Source organism: Sinocyclocheilus anshuiensis, unplaced genomic scaffold (assembly GCF_001515605.1).
Source record: "Sinocyclocheilus anshuiensis isolate Anshui unplaced genomic scaffold, SAMN03320099.WGS_v1.1 scaffold2901, whole genome shotgun sequence".
Taxonomy (NCBI): domain Eukaryota; kingdom Metazoa; phylum Chordata; class Actinopteri; order Cypriniformes; family Cyprinidae; genus Sinocyclocheilus; species Sinocyclocheilus anshuiensis.
In genome coordinates, this window is record NW_015537927.1 from 145286 (window position 1) to 156320 (window position 11035).

Sequence of the window (11035 nt, forward strand, 5' to 3'; positions counted from 1 at the left end):
AGCGTTTCATTCGATTAGAGAGAAAATGCATGCGCTTAACTAGTGAAAACGCTATCAAATGAGTTAAGGAGACTTTCAATTAGTCCAAATGTGATTATTATAAATGTATAATAGTCTGATCACAATATTGGCAAATTTGTACTGTGACTTAAGACTACAGTTATTAACTTAAGACACTATACTGCGCAAACACTATAATAATAACCAATAGGCTACATAATATGTTGCACTTTGTACTTGTTGTCTATATATAAACAAAAACAATAAACAAATGGAAACCCAAACAATCCTATAAATTAACGTCTTACTTACTCGTTCATTTCCAGTGTTTTCCGTTCAATTGTGGATGCCATATTCAATATTAAGGAATAATTCACTATTACATTTGATATGCGCACTTCCAGCCAAATATGTCCCACACTCGCCGTCTACGGAGCTGAAAGACCATCAACGTCCTGCTTGAACTGCCTTCAGAGAAAAACGAGATGCACCTGCTTTGCTTCCTTCTTAGTGCACTGAAGATCAACAACCTATCGCACACATCACGTAGGCTACGCTAAATCCCACGTGCATCAACGTAGCTTCGTTGCATTAGATTTCTGTCTCCACGCATTTAATCCTCATCCTAGCCTATGTTGTTTCGGAATAATACGCGGTGACAGGCAGATGTCCCCCAACCGCGCTGTTTAATTACTCCAGTGCAACGGCGTGATAAATGTAGCGTTTGCGTCAAGGGTGGTTTCTCCTCTGTGCTGTATTTTGTGCTGCAAGTCTCTATAGCACTGTCCCATAGGGCTGCTGTCTGTGGTCCCGTTATTATAGGGTAGCAGGTATTTTTAAATGGCCCTGCCCCCTCAGTTTCTGCTTTCTTTTCCGACTTCCTGCTCACGACAGCTCGACAATGAGAGGAAATAGCGCTCCTACATGCGCTAGAGTCAGACTGGTCACTACCAGTCAATTATAAACCCGTCGGCTCGTGACTGGAGGGGTCACGAGCTCAAACAGACAGCCTCCTTATCAAATACCTGTGATCATCCAAACATCAACGAGGTTTAGGAAAATCTGCAAACACATATAATTAACAATGCGTTAATGTTTATGAAAACAGGGAAAATCCAAGGACACAGCTGCAACATTATAAGGGGGACCTGGGCTCGTTGTCACAAGGGTTGTTGCCCGTCAGTAATTATGTAAGTCAGATGTTAACTAGTATTCTAATGCTACTTAGTTTACATCTGTTCTACTTTTTATAATAAATTATTTAATTTATACAATTGCATTATTAAGATTGTTATATCATTTTATAATAATTTCTATCATTTATTTTATATATTTGATTCAATTTAATTTTGCTGAAAAGCTTATAGGCTGTTTAAAAATGTTTTTGTCCTGGGCAATAATGTAGACGTTCAAAAGATTATGTGTGAGTCAGCCCATACAACTGCCTTTTGAGAATACCCTAATACAGGGGTTTCAAACTGGGAGCACAAGAGAGTGCTGGGGGTCTGTGGAAATGTTTAGAGAAAAACAGTGTTAAAAAATAAATGTAGTATATATTTTAAAATAAATATATTATTTATTATATAATAAATATAAATCAATAATAAAAAATGAAATGAAAACAAACCAATAAAATGAGATTAAAATAAAAACGTGTTATAAATAAATGGATGAATTAAATAATAACAAAATAGATTATGCATGAATGAATTATAAAAGATAATAAATAAATAAATAATACATATAACAGTACAGTGCTAGTGAGTAGAAAAAACTTGTAAGGTAACCAAAAATTTTCCAAATAATATTTAACACATTTTCATAATATTTACTTTTCATAGTATAAATTGGGCCTTCATACATGAAAATGTATAGCTGTCTTTTATATTTTATGATGGGGGTCACTCGCATGAGGATAATCATCTATGGGGGTCTGTGGCATGTAGAAGATCGAAAACCTGTGCCCTAATTCACAATGTTCATGTACTGTTAAAGGCATAATCATATGAAAACACATTCATCTGTAATTGCAATGCACCTAACAAACAAAGCAAATGGCTCTTTCGAACCGTTTTCTCCTGATCTATCTCCTCACACTCATCTCTGCTTTATGTCGTTGGGGAAAACTCCTCTTATCTCCTGCCAGAGTAGCTCGGGTATAGTGTCAGCAGCATACTGGGCCAGGAGATAAAACACCCTGCACAACACGGACATCATCAATGCTTGGGGTCTTCAGTGGCAGCATCTCGGCCAAATGTTGGCTGTGCCAATCTGGCCCTAACCCTGTGAGGTCAATGATCGCCCTTCAGCTATAATTTGACTGCTTTACTATTCTGACTCGAAAAACTACATTTCATCCTAACAAATATAAAGGTTTGTTGAGAGTAGGAACAATTTTTCTTTCATTTTCCCCCTTTTTTCTTCCCCTTTTTCGTTCACTTTTGTTCATTATAAATTTAATTAGCAAAATATAAAATCCCATATATTAATATTTTTGTGAAAACCATGATATCAAAATATTTTAAATAAATTGCAGAAAAAAATTAATTTATTCAGCGAGGATGCATCAACTTTTATCAAAAGTGACAGTAAAGACATTTATAATGTTACAAAAGATGTCTATTTCAAATAAATGCTCTTCATCGAACTTTCTATTCATCAAAGAATCCCAAATAAAAAAAAAAACGGATCACGGTTTCCACAAAAATATGAAGCAGCAAAAACGGTTGATAATATTAAGAACCATTATTAATAATTGAACACCAATAATAACTGATAACTGAGCACCAAAATAGGAATTAGAATGATTTCTTGAAGATGTGACACTGAAGACTGGAGGCTGCTGAAAATTCAGCTATGCAATCACTGAAATAAATTACATTTTAAATTGTAATACTATTTCACAATATTACAGAAACAACATACTGTATTTTTTGAACAAATAAATGCAGCCCTGGTGAGCACAAGAGACTTCTTTCAAAAACATTCAAAAATCTTAAGTACTTTAGAGAAACAGATTTCCCAAGAACGCAGATGATAACATAACTAACATTTACTTGTTTGCTTCGACAGTTTGTTTTTTAATAGCTGTTAAACTGTGTGTATAAGGCGTCCACCATTTCCTGTGGATTGGACACAGCAAACCCAGAGGATGTACAGGAAATGAGCACAAATGAACCTTGGCAGGGGGTGGTATGAGCCATGCTGACTTCCTACTCGTTTCACTTGATCACCCTGCTGGACTCTGATTGGTTGGATAACTCCAGATGGCCCCCCTTGATAGGAGAAGGGCTTTTGAGACAGCGCCTCAGAAACCACTGACTGTCAACCCATCTACTTGGCAGGAAAAGCTTTCTTAACTCTGGGTAGGTTTCCTTCATAAATGGTTAGGGATGTAGTAAACATATCATGGCTTATGATGTCTCTATGTTATTAGCTATTTTCTAAAAATGCGGAGTGTCATACATTCAGAAACATTCAAAGAAAATCTGAGAGCCACAGCAATACAACATATTGTGCAAAGTGCAAAATATTCTTTGGCTAAGGAATTTCAGCAAAACCGAACTGATCTATAGTTTCTGTAGAAACAGAAACTGAAATAAATTTAACACAAGCTAAATTGTTTTATCCAAAATCCAAAAACAATTAACATAAAAAATAATTTTAGATTTGAAATTGATTTTATTTTTTACATGTTTGTTTGTTTGTTTTTCATATATGACTATATCATGATTTGCTCCAAATTGTAAATTTTATAGCATTAAATTATATAAAAAAATAGCACAACAGCATAAAATTTCAACTGTGAAATTGAAAAGATTGTACACAATATTTAGTTTATTTATTCAACATTGTAAAAGAAGGGAATAACTTATAAAACTTTTTTTTTACTGTTACATTAATTCTGGGTTGAATGTTTCAGGGATAAAGTTCAAAGGTCAAAGGCCAAAAAAATGGCTAATAAAGGCCTTAAAGGGATAGTTCACCCAAAAATGAAAATTATGTAATACCTTTAAAGTTTTTATTAGCCATTTTGACCTTTGGCCATTATCCCTAATATTTAACCCAGAATTAATGCAACAGGTGCACAGCAAAAAACTAATTTTAAAAAGGTTGAGTAAACGAATTCCCAGTTTTTGTGACAATATTGAAATAATCTAGCATTGATCTAATCATAGATGACTGATAATACTTTGCAAGCTTTAACCACATATTCAGGATTGGGAGTGAATTAGGAATCAGCCATAAAAAAAACTGAATAATTATTAACCAGCAATCTGAATATTAGGGGAGATTCGCCCCCTATGGTGGCCCCTCATTGTCTAGTGATTATACAGCCATGGTATTTTTTTGGCTTGAGGTTGAAAGTATGATTTATTGAAAGTCCAGCCTTAGTAGGAAATGTCATTTGATTGGCCTCATACTGGATGTGTTTTACTTGTTCTGTTTTAACTGAGCCTTTTGGCATACTGGAGAAGAAAACAATTTAAAAATGAAATAAATGCATACATATGTACGTACTTACGTTCTCATAGGGAAAGGTTATACATTTTATAGCATACAATAAAATGACCTAAATTTAGCTTTTACTGACATTAAAATAGTATATAATAGCATAAAATTTAAATTGTGATATGTGACCATGGACCACAAAACCAGTAATAAGTGTCAATTTTTCGAAATTGAGGTTTATAAAGCTGAATAAATACACTTTCCATTGATGTATGGTTTGTTAGGATAGGACAATATTTGGCCGAGATACAACTATTTGAATATCTGGAATCTGAGGGTGCAAAAGAATCTAAATATTGAGAAAATAGCCTTTAAAGTTGTCCAAATGAAGTTCTTAGCAATGCATATTACCAATCAAAAATTAAGTTTTAATATATTTACGGTAGGAAATTTACAAAATATCTTCATGGAACATGATCTTTATTTAATATTCTAATGATTTTTGGCATAAAAGAAAAATCGATAATTTAGATTTTTGATTTTTGGCTATTGCTACAAATATACCCCAGCGACTTAAGACTGGTTTTGTGGTCCAGGATCACATATATTATTATTTTTTTTTAATAAATATGTGATTTATTACAAGCAAATAACCCTGAGGTATACCAGAATTTACTCACTTACTTTGACATGAATTCCAAACCTACTGTGACAGTGTTGAAATAATGTAGCAGTTTAGAATTAGGCTTAGTGTTATTAATAAATAACTTTCGTTACTCTGCAAGGCTGTTAGCACATGGATTTAGGATTTAGAAATCAGCCACTGAAACGTCATACCGATTAACCAGAAATCTGAATATTAGGGCAGATCAGTCCCTTGGTGTCCTGGTCCTTTGGCTCTGCAAGGGTAGGCTGATTTATTGAAAGTCCAGACCTAATAGGAAATACCATTGGATTGACTGATCATTTGCCATGGAACATGCCTTGACTCAGTAACAAAAAACTGAAACATATCCTCTTACTGGATGTGTTTGACATGTTCTGTTTTAATTAGGACCTATAGGCTGCCTTTAGCCTACTGGAGAAGAGATCCATCACAGGCTGCGTAATCACAGTAAGGCGTATTTCCTGTAAGGAGAGAGCCTGGATGTGTTGTTGACTCTCTGATAGCATATATTCTGAAACAGCAATAGCCAGGCTACTGCTTCCTGCCTAATCTTATAGCGTAAACTATTGTTGGCTCATTTTTGAGAAGCTTGTGCGAACACCATTATTTGGACTAAGTAAAAACATTGTTGTGACTACAAGTTTGTGGTTTGTTCATTGTAAACTTCAGATGATCAGTGATTAAAGTAGAAGCCATATTTGTGACACTGATAGATATATTAAAGGGGTCATATGATGCTTTTTTAAAGATCATTATTTTGTGTATTTGGTGTAACAGAATATGTTGACATGCTTTAATGTTCAGAAAAAACATTCTTTTTCAAATACTGTACATTATTGTAGTTCCTCTATGCCCCGCCTCTCTCAAACGCTTCGTTTTCTACAAAGTCCCTCCTTCCGACAATTGAAATCGCATCATATGACCCCTTTAATGGACTGTTTAAGTTGAGGACTGCTGCTGCTGTTACTAAACACAACAGAGAGCGGAAATGAGTCACTCGTTGAAAGAAAGCTTTACTCTCCCATGAGATTTTCCTCTAATCAGTATTATTCCTGAAAGAAAACACCCTTTCAATAGAACATTGCTATCAAAGAGCAGAGCAACCATGTTAACTGCTTCCTGTATATGCCAAACAAAACCTCATGCAACTGCATTCACATTGTTTTTGAATAGTTTATGATTTTTACAGAAAGCTTTATTTTTTTTATATCTATCTATATGAAATTATTTTTGCAATTTCAATACTTCTTGAATGAAATAAAAATGCTTCATAAGCTTGAAAAGATACACGTATGCAATAGAATAGAATTTATTTTGCATTAATGAATAGCCTTAAAATGTTGTTACATAATGTGCTCAACCTAAATTAGAAAATGTGAATGATTACATATTAATTAGTCATTCTTGTAATCATTTATTGCATGTACTTAATCATTTATTGCTTGTACATATTTTACTTTGCAGGAAAGTTCGAGTTGACTGCATTCACTTCAATCTGTCTGGTGCCATCTGCTGGACCACAGTTTGATTTACATTAAATAACTATATTAAATAATGGTGTAGCGTTGCAAGAACTTGTTTGGTCGTTTAAAAAATGAGATACCTGATATTTAGGCGAAAACTAAAACAATAATAATAAGAAAGTTAACAGTTGCAGAATCGGTGAAGAGGTAATTTAGCATGATATTGAAGGGGAAAAAAAGGTTATCAACGAAATAAAATAAAACACAGTCCCACAATAAAATACTAAATCTCACATTTTTAATACCCTATTTTCCTTTATACAGTCTATGGTTTATATAAAGTCAGCCTGTTCGTTTTCACCACACGCGTTCAGTGACAAATCTACATGAGGAAGTCATTGTATGCCTGCTTTGCAACTGAATAAAATATTAGTATTTTCTGCCATCTTCGTGACTCTTTCTTATGCGTTTCATAAATTATCTTTATTATTTGGTTGTATATTCATTTGACAAGAAGTAAACGCAATAATAACCTGCATATACATGTCAGTAGGACACAGGCAAAATCCTGGTCGACTCTAAACGGGGTCCTTTCTCATATAAACCTTTTCCTCGCCTTTCAGTCGCTCTCAGTTGTCGGTGAGGCCGGCGAGGCTGATCCTATAGTAAATTGGAAGAGAAAATAAAAGCAACACAATCAACGCTTCGACTTATTTGCCTCCAGACGATTACTTTTCTCCCTGGTGGATATATTGCGCATAAAGGTGAGCGCATATATGGATCCAAATCATAGACGTGAACGTTATAGAGTAGATCCAGTGATGATTTGGACACCGTTTCAGTTTAAAATGCGGACAATGGGTTGCTATGACAGTGTTTTGGAATTTTGCAGTCTACTTCTAGCGTTTGTGAAATATCTTTATAATTTTGAATTATTGAAAAATATTCATATATTTATCGTACTTCATTGTCGTGTTCAGCTGAAGATGTGCTACTATCAGACAAAATCTTATCTGTATAATTTCGTTATATAATGGCGTTATATGATTACATAATTATTTGAACATGTATGATTAACATCTAGCACTTGGTATCATAATTGAAAGATTTGGTCGATCAAAATGTGATATAATCGAAAATGAAACCATCGTCGATCACCATTTAAGTTACATCATGTTCCGCCTCAAATGATGATCATCTCACTGCCACTCAATCGGATGCTTTCAGCATTTTAGTGTTTTATTCCTTCATTTTTTTTTGTTATACTCCGATATTAAAACTTGTCCTTTATCCTTGATCAGATGCCCTCGGCAACAAATGGCACCAGGACTGTGAAGTCTGCCAGCCCAGACTTGGGATTTGCTCCCGGATCAATTAACCAAATCACAGCCAGCAACCAGCTGACTGGAACTCAATCAGAGGCCACGAAGCAAGTGCTGGTGGTTCTTGAAAAGAAAGTGCGCAGTATGGAGAAGAAAAAGGTACCGGTTTCAACATGTCAACTTTAGCATAACTAATATTAGCACAGAAATGTATAGATAAACTACGTTTTTGTTGTCCCACATCCTCCGGGTTCATTCCCCTAACCCACATCACTCGTGCCTTTTGTACTCCGTTATATATTTCACACAAATCTTATCGATCAGAGTTTACATGCATTTCTTATGAATATGTCAGTTGATTTAAAAACACATCGTCCTTGGATCTCAATGGTGTGATCTGTTGGTAAATGGACCATAAATGGGTTTAATGGGCCACATTTTAATGTCAAAAACTTATTATGAAGTTTGATCGACCATGTAGGGAAACCTTCTCTAACGCAGTTAGCCAGGCTCATTAAATGTTTATGAAACCATTGCTCTATTAAATGCATTTAAGTCATGTTGTATGAACCAACATCTTTAACGTAAAGGTAAATCTCTTAAATTCATACAATTGTGCCCTTTTCACTGTTCTCTGCATCGTCAACCACAAATGCTAACCGGATATCGTTCATAGTTTTAGCACATGCTAGCCGGTCAACTTTTGACGTTATTCCATTTCTCTTGACAAATGTATTTACATAATTACTTATTTACCTTCTCTATATAATTCACGATTATATTTCTTGATTTTTGTTAGTTTCTAGGATCACTATTTGTTTCACGCTCACATGGAGATGGAGATAAAGCTAATATGGCGTCCTAAAACAGGTTCAGCATGCTAAAAATGGGGAAATTGTCAGCGCAAAAATGCATTTAAATGAGTTGTTAATGTTTTGGATGCTCTCAGGCTTGTGCTGATGTGGGTTTTTTGTCGAGGTAAATGGGTCAGAGGCAGGTGTGTCCTCAGGACACGCAGTAAAGCACCTTTGGATCCTGCAGGTTTCTGAGCTTCGCCAGAGAAACTTTTTACTTGGTGACAGTGCAGCACATTGCTTTTATATTGGTTTATTTATTAGCTTAATGATTGTGTGTGAAAAGTAAGGGATATATTTCGTTAAAAGGATAATTCACTGGGCAAAAAAATTATTTTGTCATTGTCTCCGCCTTCATGTGGTTTCAAACCTGTTAAACTATTGTGGAACACAAAAGTGGATCTTAAGCAGAATGCTAGACAGACAGACAGACAGACAGAAATTATTTTTGTTTTCCATTAAGTGATTAGTGACTGCCATTTCTTTTAATGGATTTATTTAGGCTAATGAACAGTTATGGCATCATGTCTTGTGTGCCTTCATGTCTTGGATGTCCATTCTGATTCTGACATTTGTGGAAAGTGAACTTGCCATCTCTCACCAACTCTGTGAAATGGGATAATCTCCACATAACTCAACCACATGTTGGAGGTTTCCGGAACAAAGTCCTTGCTCTTGATCCACTTTGAATGGGAAATTGGTTTCATAATTAAAAAATATTATGTGCAATGCATTTTTTGTACAGTTCAGCCAAGGATGCATAAAACTAATCAAAAGTGACATTGAAAAACATGGATAATGTTACAAAAAAATCTATATCAAATAGCCTAAATGCTGCTAATTTAAACTTTCTATTCAAAGAATCCTGAAGATTTTATAACTGTTTTCTAAAAAATATTAAGCGGAGCAACCAGATTAGCATATTAGAATTGTTTCTGAAGGATCATTTGACACTGAAGACTGATAGACTTCTTTCAAAAACATTAATCTTACTGATCACAGAATTTTTAAAGATATATATATATATATAGGCACTCATTTGTATTCTTGCTTTTCTGAGAGGCTTTATCTGTGTCATATATTGTTGTGATGACCAATTCAGTTGGATTTTGAGATGGGGAAATGAATGCATAAACCTGTGAGATGACTTCTCCAATGTACTGTCATTTTATTATACTGCTTTTTTATTTTTCAAATTTATTTATATTTCTTTGTCACTTCTCTTCTTGCAGAGCAAGCTTGATGACTATCAGGCCAGAAACAGCAAAGGAGAACGTCTCAACCAGGACCAGCTGGTGGGTAAACACTCCATAGTTTTGTTGTCCGTTAATTGTTTTTCAGTTTCCTGAAATTTGTCCTTTTTCTAAATCAATTTAGGAAGCCCTGTCTAAGTACCAGGAAATGATCCATAACCTCGAGTTTGCACGTGAACTGCATAAGAGCTTTTTGGCATTGGGTCAAGAAGTGAGTACATGAAAATTGAATTTGCTCTCTTCCATAGCCTGAGGACCTACAGTTTGTTTTTTGTGTTGTGAATGTGTATAGATCTACAGCCGAAATTCACTGGAAGGTTTATACGAATCAGTGAGAATGTCTCCCGCAATCTGTTGCTTTGGATAGATCCAGAAGTGTGTTAAGAAAGCGGCACGTCGTGAGCAACTCCAGCGTGAAGAGGTGGAACAGAAAAGGCTGAAACGAGTTCTGGAGCTACAGTTCCTTCTTGACCGACTTGGGGATGAAAGTGTGTGGCAAGAGCTACTGCAAGGAGCCGGCGGACCCTCGCTGCTTACCGAGGGTGACCTTACTTCCCTGGATGAGTTTTACAAGCTTGTGGGGCCTGAACGTGACCAAAACATCAGGTGAAGAAGACTGTCAGTTAGTGCTGTGTTCAAAATATCGATACGACGATGTATTGTCACAGAGATTTGACGATACGAGTATCGATACAGCTGGCCCTGTATCGAAATTGTGGCACGTGTGCAGCAGAATTTGTTAAAAATTTTACAACGTTTAAAATTGAGTATAAAATTGCGAGGTTTCTAAAAAATTATGAATAGCGCATAATATATAGGCTACAACTGGGTTGCCTGATATGAAGAGACGTAATCCCCGAAACAGAGCTTCACACTTGCGCAATACGGAAATATCTGATAAATGTGCTACTTATCTTTGTCAACCTGGCAACCCTGTGCACGCGCGCTCTCTCTCCACTGTGGCTAAACGCTTGCTTTCTGAAAACAGCGGCTAGCTTGCAGTTTAGCGATCTCCACTTCAATA

The 11035-nt window shown here is 35.4% G+C and overlaps 2 protein-coding genes across 4 annotated transcripts in view; one reads left to right on the forward strand and one right to left on the reverse strand.

Moving 5' to 3' along the window:
- LOC107657693 (rhombotin-2-like) overlaps nucleotides 1-935 on the reverse strand; it is a 3512-nt gene extending 2577 nt beyond the window's left edge. Inside the window, exon 1 of the mRNA XM_016445896.1 lies at nucleotides 313-935. Coding sequence (XP_016301382.1) covers nucleotides 313-353 — 41 coding nt within the window. The 5' untranslated portion in view covers nucleotides 354-935. The remainder of the gene's footprint in view (nucleotides 1-312) is intronic.
- A 6253-nt stretch (nucleotides 936-7188) lies between these two features.
- The window catches only part of LOC107657644 (caprin-1-like), a 26846-nt gene continuing 22999 nt past the window's right edge, over nucleotides 7189-11035 (forward strand). For all 3 annotated transcript variants that reach the window (XM_016445801.1, XM_016445809.1, XM_016445817.1), the window contains exons 1-5: nucleotides 7189-7346; nucleotides 7884-8063; nucleotides 9991-10053; nucleotides 10136-10222; nucleotides 10379-10617. In XM_016445801.1, the coding sequence (XP_016301287.1) occupies nucleotides 7884-8063; nucleotides 9991-10053; nucleotides 10136-10222; nucleotides 10379-10617 (569 nt within the window). In that variant the 5' untranslated portion in view covers nucleotides 7189-7346. The remainder of the gene's footprint in view (nucleotides 7347-7883; nucleotides 8064-9990; nucleotides 10054-10135; nucleotides 10223-10378; nucleotides 10618-11035) is intronic.